The sequence below is a fragment of the Pempheris klunzingeri genome, chromosome 1 (genome assembly GCF_042242105.1).
Source record: "Pempheris klunzingeri isolate RE-2024b chromosome 1, fPemKlu1.hap1, whole genome shotgun sequence".
NCBI classification, from domain to species: Eukaryota; Metazoa; Chordata; class Actinopteri; order Acropomatiformes; family Pempheridae; genus Pempheris; species Pempheris klunzingeri.
In genome coordinates, this window is record NC_092012.1 from 3,833,684 (window position 1) to 3,858,103 (window position 24,420).

Consider the following 24,420-nt stretch of genomic DNA (forward strand, 5'->3'; position numbering starts at 1 on the left):
CTGATTCTAGGATTCACTTGTTTTATTGTCATACATACAGATAAAAACAAGTTTCACAGCACAATGACAGTCTTGTTTTGCCCTTTCGCCTTCAATTCTGCTTCAGGATAAAAATAAAATTGATAAATAGACAAAGAAGACAGAGATAGAGAAATAAATAAATAATGATGATAACGGAGAGCCTGCACCAGCTGAGGAAAGTCCACATTTCTTGTCTGTCGTTTGATCGATAGAGAAGAGAGAAGAGGAGCGAGAGTAGATGTGTGTTTTCGTGTGTGTACGTGTTTTAGTTGACTCGTATGTGGGCGACACAGATAGAGGATGCTTGTTGTGTTGCAGTTAATCAAAGCCGGACCTACAGGCTCATCTGTTCCATGCAAACTAAACTATTTTAATACCAGGTGTGAATGTGCCTAAACCTGTTTGTGTTTGTTATCCAGGTGTGCTACCGGGTGCTGATGCAGCTCTGTGGACAGTATGGCCAACCTGTCCTGGCAGTCAGGGTCCTCTTTGAGATGAAGAAGGCCGGAGTCCATCCCAACGCCATCACTTACGGCTACTACAACAAGGTACCATATTTGATCATTTTGTCCAGTGTAGTCAAAAGATAAGATGAGATGAACTTTATTAATCCAGCGTCAGGGAAAATCACTTGTCCCAGCAGCTCAATCCACCATATATACAGATGTAGAGATATATCCATGGATTGTTAAATTGCACTAGATAAATGAATGGCACATGATATGATTATGAATAACTGACATGGATGTGGATCAATTACGTTAAGAAATGCCATAAATATGTAAATACATAATAAATAAACAATAAATAAAGGGGTGTAGTGTAAATCTGCCAGTAAAGGTATTATTTATATTATAGAATTACAGAACGAGGTATTTGTGATAGAGGAATACTCTTTAAATCATTTATACCTTTTAATGACAAAAAAGGGTCTTAAGGTGGGCAGAGGGTGAAACTCACCAATAGTCCAGTGAAGTGTCTTAGACTTACAGTGTGAAAATAAAAATACATGTATTAGCACTGAGACTTCCAGGAACTATACTGTCACCATGGGTGTGTTGTCCCTGATGTGGGCCTGTTCAATCAATCAATCAATCAATCAGTCTCAATCCATTAAGAATATTCTGCTGATTCTGCTGCAGCTCTGACGAAGGTGTGGACACACCCATCATGGCTGAATGTCAAACACGTCTCTGGAGGGACTGTCCACTGTGATAGTCCCTTTTCCACCAGCTTATGATGGATGAAGTCACAGACTGAGTCGGAGCAATAAAATACAATAAAAGTCAGGAGGATTGGCTACCGTACAAATCCAACAGCCCTTAATGCTCATATTATAGTGACAGGCTACTATATGAGAAAATATTAGAAACATAAATTTATGTCGCTGTAAATTTGAATAAATGTCGGTGTCACAGAAGTGGTGATGTAAACAAAATTTTGATGCTGAGATGCAGAGAAATATTATGAGCTACTCTTGGAATATTCTGTATTAGTATTGCAGTGTTATAAAATACATGAAGACACATCTAATGCAGCTTTTTAACAACGCGCTGGATAAAAATAGCTCACAAGTCGATGATATATTATAAAGTTAACTGATTGGAGCCTCGCCCACTCTTTTGTTCCCTCGTTCAGCCACTAACATTCATTCCTCTCTGGCTGGTACTTGCGCGGCAGAGACACTTCATCTCAGTAATACCTCTGCAGACACTCGGCTTTCAGATAAAAGGAAACACCGGTGACATTTGCAGCCCCCTCAGCCCCGAGGTTGTACAGCGTCGTGTGTGATCGCACCCGAGCGTCGGGATGAATCGTGTCTTTGTCATCATTACCCTATCCCCAAATTGGCAACCCAGGTAGTGAAAAAGTAAAGTGGCTGATGGGGGAGCTGTTAGGAGTCAAGGCCACAGTAAAGGTTACTTCTGTGCGTTTTGACTCTTCAGACGATCTCTTAGACAGAGAGGGCTTAGAGGCTGATTCCTCCACTTACACATACAGTATCCACTATCGACTGCAGCTGCTGCATCGGACAGTTGCAGGTGTTTTTCTTTTCCCTTTCATCCCTCTGTAGGTCTTTGAAGTCTAAGGAGGAGGGAAGAGGTTTTTTGTGTGTTTATATGCACGTGTATTCACTCCGGCATTCCTTTTCCATTCAATTCAGTTCGACTTCAGGTGCAAACAAGATGGGACTGAATGTTTTTGGGCTTAATTTCAACACAGATTCCTAGAATACAATCTAGAAATCATCTACAGCTTCAGCAACCTGAAACTAAACCAACAAGAATTTAAAATAATTCCTTCTGAACATCAAACGTATTTAAGAAAGCTGAAATAACCTTGATGCTCCGCTGTAAAAGGATCTCCTCGCCAAAGTCGTCACAGTTTGCTGTGGTGGTCTGTGTCTACAGCTGTCATTTGCAGCTTAAATATACCTGCTCCCTGCAGAACGGCAAGCGAGGCGAGGCGCCAGACACGATTCAATTCAAGTTAATTTTCACAACAGTACCGTCAAGTCTCTCATTTCTGTACCCGAGAGAAATAAAAGTGACACCAAGCCATTATCAGATTATTGTATGCAGCTCAAGGATGTTAGAAAAACAAAACAGAGGATCCACTAGTCATGGGATTTCTGGGATGTTGTTGAGTTTCTGAAAGTGTAATCTACTCGGGGAGCATCAAGGAATTTTACACCCACATTTTTTACACAAATTTCTCTGCTTTAGATTTTGGTAGTTTTCAATCTAACAGCATTGCAAAGCCAAACAGTTCAGTCCTGTAGAAAGCAGCGAAAACAAACCCAGAAGCCGCAACATCATTAAGTGCAGACGGACGTGATCGTCATCGGTTTTCACGTCACAGCAGCAAACTTTGAGCAGCTGTCTCCTTTTATCTGCGGTACTTTGGGTTGTGGCCTCAGTGGGTTTGATGCAAAACACACTGACAATTCTCCATCATCAATGGCCCTTTATGCACGCTTGTCTGTGTAGATACATTTCCAGCACTTCCACCTAATTAGCTTATTACATCTTGTTTGTTTACGGAAAACGACAAAAAATCATAATCAGCTTTGAAGGCCCAGCATGTGGACACATTCAAGGACTTTGAGTCTGGTTTTTCCGTTCCCACCCACTCACGTAGAAATAGACAAATGAGCAAAATAAGCAAAGAACAAGGAAATCTTGTCTTCACCACGAGGCTGCCAACATATTGATTGATGAGTTTTATGTCCTTTCATGTCTGTGCATTAAATATGACACTAGATGAGCTGTAACTTTACTGTAGGGGCAGAGTAGAGATTCCCAAGACCGCTTCACCAACTTCCAACATGCATGGAGACTTAAAAAAAGATCAGAGGAGGTCAAAACTCCTGCGTCACGCAGCATATAGAACTGTTGTGCTGTGTAGTAGGTGGGACTCAAAGAGCTTATCATAGCAAAGGGGAACAGCCAGCCTGGCTCTGTCCAGAGAAGTAGTTCTGGCATTTAAGTCCCCATCAAACCACATAGTTTTATTTGCACACTTTGTATTTTGTACAAAGTAAATGAACAAAATATAATAAGCCTCCTCTATGTTGGTAGTAAGGATTCTTTAACAGAAAGTTTTTATGCTGACCTAATCTTGGCTGTAGCTCCGTATTTAATGTGCAGGAATCACAGCTGTATCATTCTAACAATACAATACAATACCTACATTTAATCCTTTTTGCACTCAGATCGCATAAACCAACAGCACTGATGCCTGTGTCTGTCTGATAAAAGTGAATAAAATGCTGGCAGAGTACTGAATAAAGTTTTCTATTGGTATTACTGTCATCTCAAGGACACTGGTATGATGATTTTTTTCAAACAATAACCAACCCTAGCAAGAAAGTGAATAGGTGGATTTCCAAAATGTAACGTTTCTTTTAAAGACGTTGAATATCAGCTCTAGATATCAACTGTTAGTCACATGAGTGTAAAGATATAATTGATTTTGGCCTAAAAAAAATACCAAATATAGCATGTATGTAGTATACTGTATGTCACATCCTGTTGCCAGGAACGCCCTCCCCAGGCTCTCTTTCTTACACTTGACGCTTACAGGACTCTCTCCAGCAGTCAGTGGGATTGTGGCCACCAATCGGCGTGTCATAGTTGTCCCACCATCTGTAGGAGGGCAGCCTCATTTCACCTGGCCCGAATCCTGAGAGCCATCGCACAGAAGCAGCCGGCGTAATAAACCCAGTTCTGCTCAGTGGCATACCAATCGAGTTTCTCTCGGGGGGGGGGGCTTCTGAAGTGTATTTTAGGAGCAGACAGAGACTGTTGAACGTGACTTGGCCACCAACAGCTGCAGCGCCTCTCTTCCTTTTTTGTGAGGCAGAGTGTGACTGTGGATCTAATACCACTGCACTTGATGCCTTTGATGAAAAATTAATTCACAATGATTTTATGTGGAACGGGATTCGGTCAGTTTTAGTTGAACCACTTCAAAATGAGTTTAAACTGAGAGAGGGGATATTCAGACTCCTCGTGTTCTGTGATTTATTAAGTAGATGAACATAAGAGCATTTCATGGTGAGCTATACTCAATGATTTGAATAAAAAATGAACCAACTCCAACACTGTTAAAGGAAAACGTGACGAGAGACTTTTCAAACTAATTGGAGAGCAACATTTTTACTTATCGCGGCCTCCTCTCTCCGTCTGATGTTTTTCCTTGCTGTCTTCCTGGTGTCCAGGCGGTGTTGGAGAGCACGTGGCCCTCCAGCACCAGAGGAGGATACTTCCTGTGGATGAAGCTGAGAAACGTGGTTCTGGGAGTGGCGCAGTTCAAACGAGCGCTGCGACGACACGCTCCCCTCACCCAGAGCCCTCTGTCAGGTAACTGTGAGCAATAACGCTCTGGATGTGCAGGAAAATTAATGTTGTTGTCTCATTAAATAGTTTCTGTTAATTAACAAAACCTGACGCACAGACCAGGCGTGATCGTGCAAAGAACCTTAAAGGATGATATTTTCAAACCTGGTCCTTGTTTTTGCATATTTTAGGTTTGAGATGACTGGAAAGTACAAAAACTTATGGAACTGGTCCAGTAAATCACCTCTGCTAGCAGCCGAGAGCAGGCTGTGAACAGGCTGTATTGGCTGCAGTGCAATTCTTTTAGGCACTTACATCTGATCAAATTATGTCCATTAAAAGTTCTTGTTTTTGCCGCTGACAGGCTCGGATTGTTATCCAAAGAGCCTGATAACATTACAGAAACGATCCCTACAAAGTAGACCTCTAAGATCCATTTTGTTTAACCGCAAACAGCCGTTATATTGCTCTCTTCAAAGCCACCAGACTCCATTGACAAAAATAGTCATTTTACCTTGCAGAGCAACTGCAATACTTGTCTAGTGTCTGTGATTTTAGTGTTTTAATATGTTAGCTGAACTGGGGTGTGGCTGCTGCCTTGATCGGTTAGTTTGGCTGTGTTATTGTGTGTTACACATTTATTGTGTTGGAACAACAAAGTGACGTAAGTGGTAGACCATCAACTCCATTATAAAATTACTGTTTTTATCAGTAGAGTCTGGTGGCTTTGAAGGGAGTGATACAACGGCTATTTCTGTTTAAAAAAATGACAACAATCTGAGCCCGTCTGCGCCAAAAACAAGCACTTTTAGTGGGCGCAGTTGCCCATGAAGGACTGAATTACAGCCATTGTAGCCTGTTAGCCGCCTGTTCTGCGCTGCACGCTGAAGCTATTTCATCCAATTCTGAAAGTTTTTGCACCTACCAGTCATTTTGAACCCCAAAAGTGTAAAAAATATAGCCAAGGTTTGAAAATACTGGAGTCCTTCAACACTTTGCTTTAGCAGCGATGAACACTACAGACTGGAACCATAATCAGTTGATAGTATAATAAACGGACTGTACATATTATTTCCTTAATCACTAGAAGGATTTAGTGCTAAGGTGGGATAAGGCATGAGTAAATCCCAGTGCCCGGTAGCTTAACTAAACCTGAAACACTTGTGTTGGAAAGAAAATACACAGTAAGTAGAATCACTATCCAGGAAGGTGAATTTTTGTTAATGTTACAGATGAAAAAAAAACTAATCTAAATCGATGATAATCCAAAACCTACAGAAAAAACTGAAGGTAAATAACATTATTGACAGTATGTGGTCCTACTACAGTCTCAAACAGTCACATCCATGCAGCCTAAAGTTGAGAAACCAGCAGAGTTGACAGGTAAAACAATAAGACACAACTACCTCAACATGTGTGACTGAGCTGTCCTGCATGCCGGTGAACTCCTGCTCACTCAGTGAACGCTAATCCCCGTCCTGCTAATCCCTGCTTTTTTAAGATACTCCCTGTAACAGTTGTAAGCGTTGTGTGCTTAAACGCTCCTCACCCGCGTTCAGTTGTGATTCAGTTTGAAAGACACAGATGTGCCTGTAAAACACACTCATCTACAGTCAGAGTCTGATTTCTCTACATTTTCTGCAGTGCTGCTGATGACTTCATTTGATAATGAACGACTCGCTCCTCAGCATGTGTAATATACCTTCACAGTGACACAGGAGGGGAAAACAAATGGCCAACGCTTAGTTTTACATGTCCTTTTATTCTCTAATGCCTTCCTTGGAAGTCACTACCAAGGCTGTAACTATCTAATTTGGTACTTATTATGAGGAAAATAGAAGACATGCTCTGCAACAGGTACTTAAATTCAATTATGTTGAGTTTATAACCAAGTAAAGATTGATTTATTAGAAACTAGTGTTGTTGCTGTTAACACTACCATGTTAGTTTTGTAATTAATTTGAAATGTTTAATGTGTTAAAGTTAATGAAATCTTTTCTTTCTCTGCGATTGTTTTAAGCTTCACTGCTCTCAGTCCAAACCTCAGGTTTCATTTTCTAACACCGAATGTATTTACCATAGTACCATAGTAATACTGTGTCTTCTGTAATAAAGCAAATAAGGAAACATAAGTGTAACAAAGTCAACGCTGTCAGCGGCTTTATTGCTGAAACATGTACAAGCAAAAGACTGAAAAGTAAGAGACAGTAAGAACCAAGTGCAGCACGACAGGTGTTGGTGGTTTGTCTGCTCTGTTTTACATCACTGTAGGCTCCGTCCATCCAATATGCCTTTTGAGCCTTGATGGTTTTATTGTACATCAGTAGTTCACAGGAGAGAATCTGTGTTCAAATTTTAAAAAAAGATGCTTTTTAAAAAGAAATATTAGATTAGATGTAATTTAGTCTAAAAAAAATAATAATAATGACAATCCTTGTTAAATTATATCGAAGCTCTCTTGTAGCATGCATGTTCGTGTGCATGTTTTCACCTATATTTGATAGCAATTTCTAAATATTTCCTGTTGCACATCAGGTCCATACTAAGAAATGTTAGGAAACTATAAACAAAAGTGTTAGAATAACTGTTTTATCCTCTTTGCTGGAATTTACTTATCATGAAAAATGATTTATTTTAACGAATGTTTCACGTCCCGACATGTTAAACAGTCCATTGTCATGTTTTTAATCATTTCTACTGAATATGTTGGTTTAACTGGAGACACCATGAGAATACAGTAGAAGAAACACTCTTATTAACGCTTAATAACAATAAAGAAAATAGCTATAACTCAATAAAAACAACAGTTGAGCGCTTGAGGAGCGTAAATGACGCCTGGCTTCCTTTAACGCCTTGTTGTCTTTGGGCAGATGGCAGCGACCTGGACGCTGTGAGTCACGGCAGCCTGGATAGCTCTGCCGACACTAACCTGGCCGAGCAGGGCCCCTTCGCCTCTGACTCCGTCAAAGTAGACCCCACTGATGATAGATCTAGCACAGGTACACTCAACATGACGGCTGCTTCACTCAGTCTTTCACAGGCAGCCATCTTGTTCTACATCTTTTTCTTCTCTCTCAATGACATTATTATTATTATTATTTTTTTTTTATCTTCCTTCCTCATTTATCCCGCTCACCGACCGGCCTCTTCCTCGTTTCCCACCTCCTCCTCTTACATCTCCTTCCCTCTGCTGCCTGTTTTTCCACCTTCCCTCCGTCCCTGTTGTCCATCCATGTCACTCCCTGGTTTTGCGGCTGTGGTTTCTGCTCTGCTCTGTCCCTAACCCTGCCCTTCACTCTGGCCCTGCCTGTGTTGCCCTTGCATGCAGCCGGCCGTGGGGGCGGCAGCGTGGGCGCCAGGGCCTCGGTGGCCCGATCCCACTGGGGGGGCTCTGAGCTCAGAGAAGCCACCCTCCACCCAGGTAAACCTCTCTGTCAGTCTGCCTGTATGTCACTCTCTGGTTGCATCTCTGTGTCTCATCTTACCTGCTCTGTAACGTTTTTGTTTTCTGACCTTGTCGGCCCTTTCATCATCATCACATTTATTTTTTTCCTGTTTCTCTCCGTCTCTGTGATCTTGCCTCCTCTTTCATTCCTCCACTGTGTCATCTCTCTATCCAGCACATCACAGTCTGCTGCTCCTCTCTTGCTCATCTCTCTTTCGCGTCTCTTACTCTCCCTCCTCGCTTTCACCACAGAGTGATTTGTCATTGTCAATTATGGCGAGTAATTATCCAGAGACACATTCTTTTTGATTACGGAAATAATTTTAATCACGGAGACGGCGCCACGGCAGGAGACTTTGCATCGTGTGCGGAAAGTCTGAGAGGGAACGAGAGCTCACAGCTCGGCGGGAGGGAATGCCCTCGATGTGCAGTGCATCGATTACCACAGTCCTGGAATGAGTTTTGCCACCCGCCATCAGATGCAAGTTGCTCCACACTGTAAAACAGCCGAGCTGTGCGGCCTCATGTTTTATTTAGAGATGACGACCAGAGAGTTTCATGGGAAAGATGAAAGAGGAGAACAAATCATCAGACAGCTGGTTGCCTGGAGACCCAGGGAAGTTATAGAGACAGATGGAAGAGTCAGCATGGAGTGATGGCAGATTTTTTTTTTTTACTCCCAACATCAAGTCTTAACAGATACATTCATTAGCAGTTGTGAAGCCGCAGTTAGATTCCTTATAGCAACTGTAGATCTCTGCTTGCCCTGAGGATGATTCTTTTATTCAGCTCAGCTGTATATTCTCTCCTCTCCCTGCAACAGTGCCGAGCCTTGAGGAGATGAAAGAGAGCAAACGCTTCACTAGTTTATCCTCCTATGTATGTTTCATTTACCTCTCCTACCACAGTGTAAAGCTATAATAGATGCACACTTTTTAAATCAAAAATCTTTTTTTGGTTGTGTTCAGGAGATACAGTGAGAATAAAGGACTCGGCCCTCCGACCTGAACAGTGTGTTCAGTGATAGGACAGGTGTCATGAACAGTGTTATTGATGGGCAACTGTTTTTAGAGACTTTGTCTTGATAGTTTTGTTCTTCTGCACATGTTTTCCATGTGTTGTGCTGCATATTTCTGTGATTTTCTGGTTTAATATCTGAGGCTGATTGTGTCCCTGTCGTCTAATTTCACTCGTGTCTTTCTGTCTCTCTCTCTCTGCTCTCCAGGGGATCAATCCGATTTGGGTTATAACTCGCTGTCCAAGGAGGAGGTCCGGAGAGGAGACCCCAGCGCCCAGGACTCTGCCCCTGACAAAGACGACAAGAAGGAGAGCGACTGCAGCTCCTGTCAGTAGTCTGATCTGATATCGCCTGATATTTCTGTCTACTGTACCTCCTAAGAAATGATAACTTGGCAGCAATGCAGTCACACGGGATTTCCCCTTCCTCTGCCTTGATCTTTCTATCTCCTCCACAGATGATTCATTCATTTTGGTTTCTCAACATCAAAGCATTTCAGTCGTCTGTTGTCCTTTGGTGGATTTTTTTTTTGTAACAGCTTTGCCATTTTTCAATCTGTGCACATAGTAAAACTTTTTGAATTGTGATTTCTGTGTTTGTAGTGTCAGAGACGGAGAGCGCCAAGGGAAGTAAAGACTGCCTCCCTCAGCTGGACGTGGAGGTCCATTCCTCCTTCAAATCCCGCGGCATTGTTCGCAGCAGCTGTCCATATGACGACTCATCCTGTAAGCCCAAGAGCTCCGCCAGCGCAGGTAAAGACGAAAACTTCAGTAGATTCAATAGTCACCTAAAGTGGAAGGACATCCTGGGAACTGAGATGTTTCTCTCCACCCTAAATTCTCATATCCTCAATGTACTTAATGTAGAAACACAAACCTTCAGTTTTAATTGTTGCAGCACCCATGAGCCTCAGCTGCTGTTGCTATGGAGAAGAAGCCAGAGGACAGAATTAGAGCTGTAGCATAACGAGAGCGCTGTGCATCTTTTCAGAGCCTGAAAGTCATTTGATTTGAACTGCTGAATGTACTAGCTTGTCTCTACAAAGCGTAAACATTACCTACTGCTCATCCAGGCAACAACATTTTAAGCTCAGGGTGTTTTCTTAATGACATGTTCCTGTTCCTGAGCTGGAGTGACTGTGAATACACCTTTGACTGTTTATCAAATAAACTGGTATTTTCTAATTAGTGTGTATTAATGTTTCAATCAGGAAAGTTTAAATCCATCCAAGTCTCAGAGTAGAGCCTCCTCTGTGGGATTGTTTTTTTTTTTTTTTTTTTTTAAATCCTGCTCCCACTGGATTATTACCACCTACCTCCACAATGTGTGTGTGGTTGGGACTGCAGGATCCTGATCCCAGTTCAGCCTCCCCTCCTCTGCATTTATACAAAACACTCATTTGGCTAAATGATTGTCCTGTTTGGTCATTACGAGCCACCGTACCTTGTGTGTGTATCCACAGCAACACCAGTGAACCTGCTCGGTCTTGTTCATAGTCACGTGAGGGGATTTGCTTGTTTATTCTTAAACTAGTGTTTATTTCAAGACAGTGTTGATCACTCACTCCCACATTAAAGAACTAAATTTCACATTTTTCGTGTCGCAAAAATCCTGCATCCCACTCCCACTTAACCTCAAAGTGCTCCAATAATCAGTCACCTCCCATGTATGCAGAAAACAAATAGTACTTTTACATCTAGAACCCTCGATGCCCAAAATAACTCCTACAGCTTTCTAAATCTGTTGCTCACTTCTTGATAGAACCGTCAGTGATTTATTCGTTCTTCCCCTCTCTCTCTCTCAGGCCACGTTGCAGGTCTCCTCTTCACTTCCTCCCTGGATGAAATCGGTGAGGTCCAGACCAACAGTTTGCTCAGGAGACATAAGAGCGCTCTGGAGGACGTGGTGGGCAGCGCCAGCAGCGGCTCTGCTCTCGACTGGCAGGGCGTGAGGGGTCGCAGGCTGAGCGGCGACACGGTGGGCAGCAGCGGCAGCGGCACCACTGTCCTGGGTCTGGGCATGAGCCAGGGTGAAACCGACCCAGATAAGATTGCGGGACACCTGGGCGCAGATGTCAAAATTCTCTCCGGTGCCAAATTCAGTAAGAATAAGAGGCCTCGCTCTCTGGCTCTGGGTGGGTTAGAGGGGGCGGCTGATAAGACGGGTGCTGCCAGAAGTTGTGACCACAGGGAGGAGGAAGAGGAGGAACAGGACTCCAGTGATGAGGACAGAGGTAACACAGAGGCCATTTTTGACTTGGAGGATCTGGATTTAGACAAAAATGACGAGCAGGCTGGCATCAGTTCCCACAAGACCAGCAAACCTCATAAGAAACTCGTCGAACGCAGCGCCAGCTACAGCAGCATGAGCGCCGACACGTCCAGAGGAGCTGTCAAGCGCACAGGCATCGAGACGGGCTACGACCCTCTATCCCTGCTGGCGGCGGAGTCACAGTCTGAGCAGCGTACAGAGGATCAGTACCCAGAGGGGGACGAGGCCAGCACGCTGAGCTCCCGTGGGCACTTGGCGAGGGAGATCGAGCTCTACATGAACCACATGGGCAGCCCGCTGAGCAGCCGTACGCCCAGTCTGGACCTGCAGGACCCAGCCAGCCCCCTGCTCCTCCATCCCTGCTCAGCCCCCCGCAGAGCCAGCCTGCCTCACAGCTCCCCCCTCAGGACCGCTGGAGTGCCGCGCTCCCGCACCTTCCACCCGCCCTCGCCCTCCCAAAACATCTCACGCCAACGACTATGGTCGTCACCTCCCTGTCACAGCTCTAGCACCACCCCCAGCCCCAGCCCTCGGCCCAGCCCGTACAGGGAGAGGACGGACAGGACGAGCATGGCGTCTCCTTCGCCCTCCTCCTCCTCTTTTGCTCTGGACACTCTGCTCACACCAACGCTTGATGTATTCAAGACCAGTGTATTCTCCGCTGGGAAGGGCGTGGCAGAGAAGGCGAGCCGCTGGTATTCCCGTCTCGCCACGTACACCACACCTACCAAGGTACAGAGTCTCACTGTCACCGTTAACATGCTGTTGTGATAATGCAATGAATGCCTACACACATCTCAGTCTATTAGTGTTCAGCAATGCAGTGAAAGTATGATCTGTAGTAAGTAAGTGATTGTATTGTAGCACTGTAGCAAATCTGTGTCTGTGGCATACAGCATTAAGCTCTCCTTAAGGGCCAAGTCGAGCCTAAATAGGGAGCGCTGCTGCCATCCTGTGGCCTTGTGAGTGTCTGACAGTATTCTTCCTCCGGACAACTTCTTCCAACTGGGCTCCTTTGACCAACTATCTTGGTCAAGTCTCTGGGTGTTACTGTTTCCAAACTGCATCAACGTCAACAAAAGAAATTTAGCACAGCATAGACAACATAGATCTTAGATTTTTTTTGCAGTTACAAATCCTTAGTCAGTGTCAGAGCTCACCTCCTGAAGTGTACACAGTGTACTCTGATATCAGCCCCCCGCCAGACCTTTTGTTTTGTGCTGAGACAGAACTAAAATGAAGGTTGGACATCTGGAAACATGACTATGATTAAGGTCATAGGGAGATATTCCAAGATATTGTATTTTTTATTTTATTTTATTTGTTAGTGCTGAACGTATCTGCTGTTGCTGTTAGTATTACAGTTTTAAGATTAGACACCTGTGCAGTCCATGGTGACATTAACCCACCTGGCTCTCCTGTTCATCCAGGACGGTCACAGTGACCGTCTGAGTGTGTCCTCCTACGGTGTTGGAGATCCAGACTGCTCCTCCCTGCTGGATGAGGAGGACTGTGGGGAGTCGGAGAGCTCCCAGGTCTCTCCACAGAGGAACGGCCACATGGGGCCCCGCAGGAGCCCCAGACGGAGCCCCCTCCGCAGCAGACTGGAGAGCCCCACTGCAGCCTCCAGCCTTGGGAGACCCACGTCTCTGCTCCCTGGTAAGAGCGAATTCTTACATCAAAGAAGCCTGATGACGGCTGAGGAAATATTATATTAACTGTGCTGAAAAATAGTTTATTATTATTATTCAAATGTTGTCACTCTTTATTCTGCATTCGTTCTTCATCATCATATTTCCTTTGTACTTAAAGGCAGAATGAATAGGATTTAGAAGGAGTAGGGGTCATTTTTGTATGACTATGAATATAAAATACTATGGTTCTGCCTTTAACGACAATAAGAGACAAAGACAGAACATGTCTATTAAAGCAATTTATTAAAAAGGCAAAAAAGCATTTAACATCTCTCACACTTTTCTCCAAACAATACACAGTGGACCTGCCATCAAGAGAAGTACCTGAAACTAAAAAAGTGTCAGGAAATACGTCCCGATGGAGACACGTTGACTGCTTCATGTATCGTTCTGATTTTTCCTTATACTCCGGCAGGATGCGCCCTCTCGCCTCCCGGCTTCCCTCTGCCGGACAAGTCGGACCTCGGCTCTTCACGCTACACCAGCAACACCAGCATCTTCAACAACTACGCCATGGAGGTAAAACCACAAGATCGAAAGGAGAAAAGTAGAATTCACCAAATGGATCACAGTAGTTAAATACTGGATACCCGAAATAATTTGTTTGCTGAAAATGACATCATGTACGAACTGATTTTAATAGTGATACCTAATTACCAAATTAATGCTAAGAAGAGTTTTCCTGCTTCTACTTTAGCAAAAAAACAAACTATACCTATAGATACAATCATATACATATTACATTATTATAATTATTACATGGCTTTTTATGCTTCTGTATATCTTTATGTTTTAGTTCAGCTCTTTTCATCCTTTCCCCATTGGCTATGATTATTTTCTGTTATGGTTCTAGGAGAAAATCTGCTGTGAATATATGCAATATTAAATTTTTCTATATGTGATGGTGTCCATATTGAGAAATAACAAAATCATAACAGAATAAATGCTTTATTCCTTAAATTGAGTATTTATCATCAGAAATTATAGAGTTTTCAATCTATATAGTCAAAACGACCGTTTATGGCTTAAAGATTTGCTCTGAATGTCTCAAAAGATCAACAGGTTTCTGACCTCTGGTATAAAATATGTTGTGAACTCTGGAGAAATGTTTTTTCTTGGTAATCACTCCTCATTTTGCAGATTCTTGCCGATGCTAACACGTCGACAGGACTGAATCCTTTGATGGTATTTCACTCTGAATTCTTAGCTAATTATAAAGGTTCTTTACTTTGGTGTGTTTGGCTGCAACAGCTCACAGTATTTATGATCAACCTGAGGGCAAAGCAGCACCTTGATATAATAGTGTGTTGAGTTTAATCATGCAGTCAGTCAGAAATGACTGCTTGGCCTTTAAATAACCAGAAGTATTTATCCAGGCTGTGACATAAAGTCATACTGATAAAGTAAAAACGTATGTCACAGCTGTCAAAAGTGCTTTTCAATAAAACCTAAATCCACATTAAGTTAAAAGGAACCACAGGTGGTCTCGTGGTTGAGCAGATGTTATTTAAAATCTGCATCACCTTTGGTCTGTAAGCTCACCCGCCTCTCTTGTTTCCAGCTGCTGATCTCCAGCTGTTCTCGCTGTAAAACATGCGACTGCCTGGTGTACGACGAGGAGATCATGGCCGGCTGGACGGCGGACGACTCCAACCTCAACACCACCTGCCCCTTCTGTGGAAACCCCTTCCTGCCCTTCCTCAACGTGGAGATCAGGGACATGCGAGGACCTGGCAGGTAGACGATGGCGCCTTAGAAACGGTTACAGATATTGTCATTGTGTTGGCCATGTTTTTATGTATTTTATTTTGAAATTTTCTAGATAGTTTGAATAATTTTAACCAAATTATCACACAGTCTGAAGAATTTAGTTTTTGCTGGATGGAGCTGTTCTCCTCTTTGTCGTCAGTCATTTTATTTATTAGCTTTATACTGACGCTGATTGATTACTGTGATTCCTTACTGATTACTCTTTTTGACGATCCACTGCATTGGCCTGATTGTTTTTAAAGCCCCCTGAATTATATTGTGTGATTTAACCAGTCCGTCTCATAAAATAAACAATGTTGGCTCCCAGTGAATAAACAGAAAACGATAAAATGTAATAGCTGATTTGTTGACTTCGCTGGCTGTAAATGTGCCTCTGCAGGCTTTTCCTGAAGGGCAGCCCGTCGGTGGATGAGGCGATGACCTCGTCGTACTCGGCCTCCACAGGTTTGGACACGGGGACGTCCACCTTGTCCACCCCCTGTCCTACAGCAGCCGTCTCCCCTCCCTTCCCTGTGATTGCTGTCCAGGAGTGCTCAGGGAGTGGAAGGTATTCTTCATTCTTCATTTATTTACATGCTGACATTTACGTTTCTCCACTATTTCATAAAGTTTAGTTCAATCAGGGAAAGAATATTGTTCTGAAAGAATAAGACAAGATATTTAGTGGTGGCACCATCATAGAAAATATTTAACAAATACAGATCTACCTGAATTTTACCCTTTTTTCACATGTGCTGTATGATTCTTTTCCCAGCTCATCTTCATTCAGCTTCCAGTTTGTCTGATTACACAATGCTTTTGAAGTAGGAACCTAGCGTAGCTGCATCCACACGCTCCCCATCTGCATTGTAAAAGAGCGATGTGAGATGATCTGCAGCACCTGGTCCTAACAAAGCTCTGTGTGTGTGGGTGTGGGTGTGTGTGTGTGTGTGTGTGTGTGCCTACAAATCAGGCTGCAAAGATGATTTATTGCATTTTGTGTGTTTCTGGTAAACTGACCCTTAATATCACCCCTTTAAAATGACTCAAGCCAAGAGATTTATGAAGACAAAGACATAGAACAACCAGAATACTGAAACCAAAAGCCACAAACAGTCAAAAGACAATGACTCTAAATAAAATCCCAGGAATCTATCAATCACTTTTCATATATAGCAGGTCAAGACCAAACGATCTTGTAATAGAGGCAACAAGACCAGCAGTTTGCACACTAGAGGCTTCGTCTCTGCTAGCAGAGCCTGGGGCATTTATCTGGGGGCATTTTTAACAGGATGGAGCTATAGAGAGCAGAGGAAAAGGGACCACATGCAGCCATGACATGAGTATTATTCATGTTTTGTTTAATGTGTTTTTTTACAGTGTGATCTTTTTATGAAAAAACTGAAACTATGCCGCACCTGGATTCACTGTTCCACAGACCAAAAAACCCTGCAGCTTTTTGTGGTTTATTAAGTGTTGTGACTGAGCAAAATATGTTTACCTACATTTACAACCTGCAAAATACCAAAGACCACCGAAAGACCCCAAGAAATCTAAAAATTAAACCCAAATCTAGAGCTAAGAAACTACTAGATGGTCCCAAGACATTTTGTCATCAGTCTGAACATTAGATAAATGACCAAACAGTTTATCACCATTACAAGTGTCCTCGCTGTGCCTTCACAGGACTCAGTCGACCAGGGCGCAGGGCATCAACATCCCCACAGACCGCCGGCAGGGGGGGCTGTCCCCCGGGGCGCCCATGGCCCGCAGCGTCAGCGCCTTTGGTCCTCTGGAAGAAGCAGCCCGACCCAAGCGCTGCGTGCCGACGTCAGGCAGCCTGCCCAGCCGTCTGAATGAGGCCACGGTACGTCTCAACACGAGTCACTGATGCCGAGTGTTTAATTATGTCAGTGTTTATGTCTGCTTCCTGTCTGTCCTCACTGTCCTGGGAACAAGTTTAGGTCAGTCAGCAGGTTTCATTCACTTTACGGACTCATAGACAACAAAATGACACAAACCTCCACCAGCAACACTAATTCATAGTTGTCGTATAATAAAAGATCAGTTTAGCCTACATCTAAAACAAGAAGCCAAAAACCTGAAATTAAAGCAGAAGTGAGGACGGAAACATATCAACTTGTAAGGTGATGAAATGTTAATGTTGTGTTTACATCTTATTACCTTCTGCCCTCATATGTGTTTAAAAAAGGAGAAAGAAATACTGAGAAAATATTATAAATATTAGATTGTTATATGAGAATGGGACTGAATTTGTTTTCAGTCTCGATGTAGAAGTCTTGGTGGTGTTTGTTTTTCTGAATTAAATTTTGGTAGATTAGGTCATTTATGCTTGCAGATTTAATAATCTGGTTGGATTAAGCCTCACTTTGACTATTATGTCCCCATTTTCCTCCCACCCAGGACCCACTGAATATGGAGTGGCGGCTCCACAACCCCGAGCCGGTGACGGTTCCCTACCTGAGTCCGCTGGTGCTGTGGAAGGAGCTGGAGAGTCTGCTGGAGAACGAGGGCGACCCGGTGATCACGGAGGCCGACATGGTGGACCATCATCCCATCATCTACTGGAACCTGGTGTGGTACTTCAGACGGCTGGACCTGCCCAGCAACCTGCCCGGCCTCATCCTCACCTCGGAGCACTGCAACAGAGACTCCCAGGTCAGAAACACACACAGAACAAAGTCAGAAACATAATAATCATAAGATTTTCATCTGCTGCTAAATTACTCTTTAAAATCTACATTTACTGGAGGTTAAATGAAGTGTATCAGGAGGGTTAATGGGGTTAAGTGGTTATAATGTCTGTAAGTGACGGACTGACTCAGTGCCTCTCTCTCTCTCTTGTCTCTCGTCAGGTCCCTCGTCACTGGATGTCGGAGGACAGCAAACACGTGTTGATCCAGATCCTGTGGGACAACCTGAAGCTGCACCAGGACCCGCTCCAGCCTCTCTACATCCTCTGGAACACGTACAGTGAGTCACTCCGCCCTCGCTCTGCTCTCCATCTCCGTCTCTGTGCGCAGAACAAACCAGTTTAAAACCTTATTTATTCAACACTGGCAACACTGAGTACCAACTGCTGCTCAAACAGGTTTTAGAAACAGGAGCAGCAGAGGAAAACAAAAAAAAAAACAGTTCCAACACTAGAAAATGAAAAGCGGAGTGAATGGGATGATTTTTAGAAGAGATTGAGAAAAGAAAGCACCTTTTGTGCACCTGTGGTCACATGGAGCCTCTCCCAGCATGCTCTCACGTGCACTTTTACTTCATTTTATGCTTCTCATATGTTGGATATTAACTACTATTTCTATTTTTGTGCACATTTGAGCCCATTCACAGCCCCTCCTCACAATAAATCAGTAAGAGTTTTTATCTTATTATTACAATATTAATTATTAATTGATTATGTGTTTCCTAAACATGAAATATTAATATAGGACAGGTGCTGCACTTTGCTTTATGTTTGGTAATCCGACACCAACCTTTCTGATAGTTAGTGGAGAGAACGGGAGAGTTTAAATAAAGATCTTACAGGCTCATCTCTGCAGGGATCCTTTTCATAATGTTGTGAGAAACGAGCACTTGCCCAAAAGGATCAGCCCATCGCAGCCCATTAACGGCTGCTGGCTGAGGTGATCTACTGGATCTTGTTATCCGTCAACGTTCCTAAAAAAATGCATGTGACAAATATAAATGCCATATTTCCATCATGTTTTCCCACATTGCCGAGCTTTGACTGTAGCTCTTTTAATTATGTGCGCCGCCCCACCTCAGTCTGTAGTAATTGATTATTTAATGGAGAAGGAGGCGAGGAGGCAGCCGGCTCCTCCTGGGACACGGCTAATCCTTGTGCTAACAGGCTCTGTCTGCTCTCTGTCTTGCAGGGCTTAATTGTACTCTGTTGTTAGAGAGTGAGTGTTCATCTCTGCTGCAGACTCCCACAGATGAGTCCTGTTGTTTGTGTCCTGTCCTCTGCTCTGACTGCTCTGTCTGAGGCCTGCTACCCCGCCCACCCCCCAACCCCGCCCTGTTGTGTCGTCTTTGCTCGATGCTTTGCAGTGTCATCCGTGGAAAGGCAGCTTTTACTTTTCACTGTGCTCAGAATGAGAGTCTGTCTGTGCAGTGTGAGATCTGGTGTTGACTTTTGACAGAGCGATTTTTGTTATTTTGTGAAACTCTGTTGAAATGGAACGTGTTTGTCTCAAATACAGGCCGGATCTGTATTTGAATGCAGGTTTGCATCTGTGGTGAATGTCTTTCTCCACTTGCTTGCGTCCATTTTTTGTTTTCTTTCGACTCTGCAACTTTTAAAGCTGGACGTTGTCGTTGTACTTAAAGGGCTGGGTACTGAGCGCCAACCACATCGTGCTGAATACCTTAATTCTCCGTCTTCTTTCAGTCACCAGGATTTGGTTTCTCAAGCTCATAAATCCATTTCTAAGTTTGTGTTTAAAGTCCTTTTTAATTCATACTAACTATGAATATTTAAATCGGGTTGCTCCTTTAAAAAAACAACACATTTCTGAGATTAAAGTCATAAATTTGTCAAGATAAACGTGTTGGTGTGTTTAAATTTGAGTTAAATCTTGGAGCTTTTCTGTGTTTTTTGGCGTCAATTTAACACTTAAATCTCAGAGAACAAACGTTACTTAGGCAATGAATCTGAATTTAATCTAAATCATGATTAAACCAAAATGTGTTTTTCTTATATCTTATGAAAATTACAGTCATGACAAATTAAATCTTAGAAATAGAATAATTCAGGCGATTGTTACCACATAGATAATAATCTTCTATTCATTCTGCTCATGTTAAAGTTCACACTTGTATTTGGAGGTGCTACTAAAACAGGTTTAGATGGTTTAATGCTAATTTTCCTCATAGCAGACGCGTCTGCTGCAGCTGTTTTCAGCCTCCGTCTGAACGCTTCGCTTTAGAGGAACAGAAACAATCTGCTGCTTCGCTCTCACCTTCAATTCAATTTCAATTCAATTTATTTGTATAGCCCAATATCACAACAGAGTGTCTCATAGTGCTTTACAAAGTTCACTGAAATAAACAAGTGTAAGCGAGCAAACAATCTAATAAAGAGTCCAGCAGTCAATGAGGCCAAAGGATCAGTCCTTCGACATCCTCGTGTTAACTGTGAGTTGGTGTTACTGAGGATATAAAACAACGGCGGACAGCGAGGTGGGTTCAGGAGGTTTTCAGTGGGCGGGGACAGTCGGCCTGCTGAAGGAGGTCACATGATCAACAGAGTTTGGCGTTTCCAGGCACACCAGCATTAAACATTTAAGACATTAAGACATTAAAAACCTTTTAAGTACTGTTCTTTTTTACTAGATCAAATGAAGTAGTGCGTCACAGCAGTACAGATACCCAGCCCCAAGTACTTTTCACCTGAGTGAGAACCTGTTGGTGATAAAACCATCCTCATTTTGTATTTGTTGTTACATGTCTGAAGCACCACTATGCTGCGTCCGCTGATGAACTCTGTGTGTGTTTTGGTAGACGTGGGTTACCCTCTGTCACGGCCGGTCTCGGCGGAGGAGAAGCCGTTCAGCGAGGAAGTGCTGCAGAGTGTGGTGAAGAGCATCCAGAGGAACGACGTCAGCCGGCCGATGGCTCAGCTGCTGCAGCTGCTGGGCCAGACGCTCGGGGTCAAACGGCAAAGGTCAGCACTGACGCGTCGAATCAGGCTCATGTGACAATTTAACTCACTCACAGAGTCACCTGTAGTTAGTTTAGTTAGTGGTTGTAGAGGTTCATCCATAGGTAAACAGACTCTCATTATAATGTGCTTAAAGGGATAGTTTGGGTTATTTGGAGTGGGGTTGTAATGGGTTTCTCTCTTTTCACTGCCAGACTCTGTTGACAAAAATAGCAATTTTACTTTGCACAACACGGGAGTTGCTGGTCTGCCGCTGCCTCGATCGCTTAATTAATTTCTGTTATTGTGTTTCACAGTGTTTCAAATGTTTAGTTTGGATTCAAACTAACTTGTTAGTTCATTGATTGAGGCAGTGGTAGCACAGCAAACTCTTGTGTCCTGTTAGGGGAAAATTGCTGTTTTTGTCAATAGAGTCTGGAAAGAGAGACTGGCTTTAGTTCCTCCTGCAAGCTAAAAATATTCTAAGGTTAACATACACTTAAAATGATGATTTCTTTTTTATGCACCCATCATCCATTACATTCAGTTACTACAGACTTAACAGATTCAGATTAATTATTAATTTAATGCACAAGAAAGAGTAAAGAATACATTTCTGTTTAGAGAGAAACGACGAGGATAGAGGCAGTTAAATTGTGAAATCACGTGTCTGAAAACAACTGGGCTCTCTCCTCCTCCTCGTCCTCAGGAGTTTGTACAGGGACGTCCTCTTCCTCTCCCTGGTGGCTCTGGGAAAAGATAACATTGATATTGGTGAGTCATTATTATACGTTTATTTTATATCTGTGTCAAAATTAAAGTCTAGTCCAGAACACAGGAGCTTCTTCCTGCTTCCACCGCAGACAAATCTGATCAGTAATGTGGCGTTTTTGTTTGCTTGGATTTTTTTCCAAACTCATTAGCTCTGGTTTGGACCAGAAGTAATGAACCATCGGTGTGAGAGAACGTTTTTCTGGCCTCCTGATGATTACAAGTCCAGTCCTCACTCTTCTTTTAAGCTCTGTTTTTGTAGATTTTTGGTAAAAAACAGTTGCCTGTTGTTTCTGAAGACTAACGCTAAAGAGAGTGAAGCAAAACAAACATTTCAGGTTGTAAAACCAAAGCTGAAAGACAGTAAAATGCTCCATAGAGATGAGAGAGGAAGAATCATTTCATCTAATTACAATAGAAATATATCGATAAGAGCGGCGTTTAAGGATAGAAATAGTGAAAAATGAGACTCCACTCACGTGTTTTTGAGGCTGATGATCTTCCTCCTCCTCCTCCTCCTCAGACGCCTTCGATCGCGAGTACAAGCTGGCGTACGACCGCCTCGTGCCGAGCCTGGCGAAGCTGACCCACAACTGTGACCGTCCTCCCAGCACGGGGGTCATGGAGTGCCGCAGGACGTTCGGAGAGCCTTACCTGTAAACACTCGGACTAACCCTCACCACCCGCGTCATCGCTTTAAGACGAGCTCAGGAAACCTGTTGGAAGACTGTGAATGTGCACTACGGTAACGTTTTGAGAAAAAAAAAAAAAAAGGTACAGCGGTCAGCGTTATGTAGCCCGGAACAAAAAGAGGAAACACCACTCACACGTTCATACACCTTCATCCACTATTGTTGTTTGAGGCTCCTGTGAAAATTATACAAATATACTGTAAATACACAGCATTAGAGGATTTTTAAAAAAAAATGCAGCATTTATATTGTATAGTCCTCCTGCATATGAAGACTAATATTAGCAATATTTTAACTTGAACTCTATTTATACAAAGTAAGCTTTATTTATTGTAGTGTCTCCCTTTCGTCGGTCGTAGTGTTTTAATCGTGGTCTTCGCCGTCTCGCAGTTAAAAACCAGAGCGACCTGAACGTTTCCACCAAACTGTGGATTCAGTGTCTGCTGTAAATGACGAGTAGGTTCCTGTGCTTCATGAGTTTGGGCATCCATTAAAAAAAGACGTTTAAATTAGAGCTGCAGTCATCAGTCAGTCCACAGAAAGTTAACCAACAACTATTTTGATAATCTGTTACTCATTTCTGTCGCTATTTGAGCAAAGATGAGAAATATTCCCTCGTTTCCAGCATCTCAAATGTGAGGATTTGTGGTAAATTTCATTTCTTGTCAAGCAACTTGTGGACTGAGAAATTCTGAACTGCATTTTTTTAAAATCTATTTTAACATTTCACTGACAAAACGATGAAGTAGTGATGAAAATAAGTTGCAGCCCTAAATTAAATGTTTAAAACTTCTATGTTAGTCCGTTATCTGAAGATGTGTTTCTGCCACGACCGGCTACAATAGTGCTCTACATTTTCATTTCATCTTAGTGTTAGTTTTGTTCCACTAACAGGACATTTTTGGTTTGTTTACATAACATTTTTTAGAACTTTTAATATTTCATCGCCATATTAACAATAACTTCATTTAGCTTTCGTCATTAGTGGAAACACTTACGGTTCAGTTTACATGAATTTCTGTAGTTTTAATTAAGATGGGAGATGAATGTAAAGGATAACGTCAGTATCCTGGGCCCTATTTTTTTTTTTTTTTACATACAGTATTTTGAGTTTGAATGACTGGAAGGTACAAAAAGTCTGGAACTGGTCCAGTAGGTCGTCTCAGTCAGCAGCCAAGAACGAGCTACAAAGGCTGAAACAAAATCCTTTGGGGCAACTCAATTTATCAAAATACGTCCAGTAAAAGTGCTTTTTTTCCTCCATCAACAGGCTCTGATTGTTTCTCAAAGTGTCTGGTTAAACAAATAAGATCTTCCAGGTCTACCTCTGCAGGGATCCTGTCTGTAATGTTGTCAGACACAGATGTTATATCGCTCCATTCAAAGCTACCAGACTCCATTGACGAAAACAGTAATTTTACCTTGCAGGACACAGTACAGTGCTGCTGTGATCGTTTAATTTTTACTAATTATTTATTCATCTTTGGTGTTTTAAAGAGTTAGTACACATCCAAAACATTTTTGTAACACAAAGAAACTAACCAATCAAGGCAGCAGTAGACCAGCAGCTCCTGTGTTCTGTGAGGTAAAATTACTGTTTTTGTCAATGGAGTCTGGTAGTTATTGAAGAGAGCAATATAACAGCCGTTTGTGATGAAACAAAAAGGATCTTCCAGGTCTCTCTCTGTAGGGATCCTTCCTGTAATGTTGTCAGACACTTAGAATAACAATCTGAGCCTGTCAGTGGTAAAAACAAGCACTTTTACTGGATGTACTTTGATGATTTAAGTTATTTAAGGATTACATTACAATTGTAGTGCGTTTCTTGGCTGCTGACTGAGACGATCTACTGGACCAGTTCCAAACTTTTCGTACCAACCACTCATTCAAACTGCAGTTTTCCTTTAAGGTTTGGAGAGAGCTCACTACAGTACGAATGGTTTGTTTAAACAAACAGAAAAAACCCCACAAAAAACCAAATAAGATGCCAGCACAGTCACTTTCCTGTTCCTGGTCACTGTCAAACAACACTGTCATGTGACTTAGCACATGGTTTGGCAGCCATATTGGAGGCTTACAGTTCCTCACAAAAGCCTGTTGCATTTCTTAAAGGAAAATTCTGGTACATTGAACTAGAATTTTATTTTCATAGTTCTGGTCATCATTTCTTGAGCTCACCAAAAAAAAAAAAAAGCTAATGCTGCTACAACAAAGTCAGATGGGACGAGAAGAGAAAGAGCAATCAGA

General features: G+C 42.7%; 1 protein-coding gene across 1 annotated transcript in view; it reads left to right on the forward strand.

The window, feature by feature from the left end:
• LOC139209552 (C-myc promoter-binding protein-like) overlaps nucleotides 1–22,141 on the forward strand; it is a 64,863-nt gene extending 42,722 nt beyond the window's left edge. Inside the window, exons 17-34 of the mRNA XM_070839346.1 lie at nucleotides 441–569; nucleotides 4,745–4,886; nucleotides 7,733–7,861; nucleotides 8,191–8,283; nucleotides 9,533–9,652; nucleotides 9,928–10,077; nucleotides 11,130–12,328; nucleotides 13,027–13,255; nucleotides 13,706–13,809; nucleotides 14,852–15,027; nucleotides 15,440–15,607; nucleotides 16,726–16,906; nucleotides 17,464–17,718; nucleotides 17,916–18,033; nucleotides 18,945–18,971; nucleotides 20,572–20,734; nucleotides 21,420–21,484; nucleotides 22,005–22,141. Coding sequence (XP_070695447.1) covers nucleotides 441–569; nucleotides 4,745–4,886; nucleotides 7,733–7,861; nucleotides 8,191–8,283; nucleotides 9,533–9,652; nucleotides 9,928–10,077; nucleotides 11,130–12,328; nucleotides 13,027–13,255; nucleotides 13,706–13,809; nucleotides 14,852–15,027; nucleotides 15,440–15,607; nucleotides 16,726–16,906; nucleotides 17,464–17,718; nucleotides 17,916–18,033; nucleotides 18,945–18,971; nucleotides 20,572–20,734; nucleotides 21,420–21,484; nucleotides 22,005–22,141 — 3,585 coding nt within the window. The remainder of the gene's footprint in view (nucleotides 1–440; nucleotides 570–4,744; nucleotides 4,887–7,732; nucleotides 7,862–8,190; nucleotides 8,284–9,532; nucleotides 9,653–9,927; nucleotides 10,078–11,129; nucleotides 12,329–13,026; nucleotides 13,256–13,705; nucleotides 13,810–14,851; nucleotides 15,028–15,439; nucleotides 15,608–16,725; nucleotides 16,907–17,463; nucleotides 17,719–17,915; nucleotides 18,034–18,944; nucleotides 18,972–20,571; nucleotides 20,735–21,419; nucleotides 21,485–22,004) is intronic.
• Nucleotides 22,142–24,420: the final 2,279 nt, after the last annotated feature.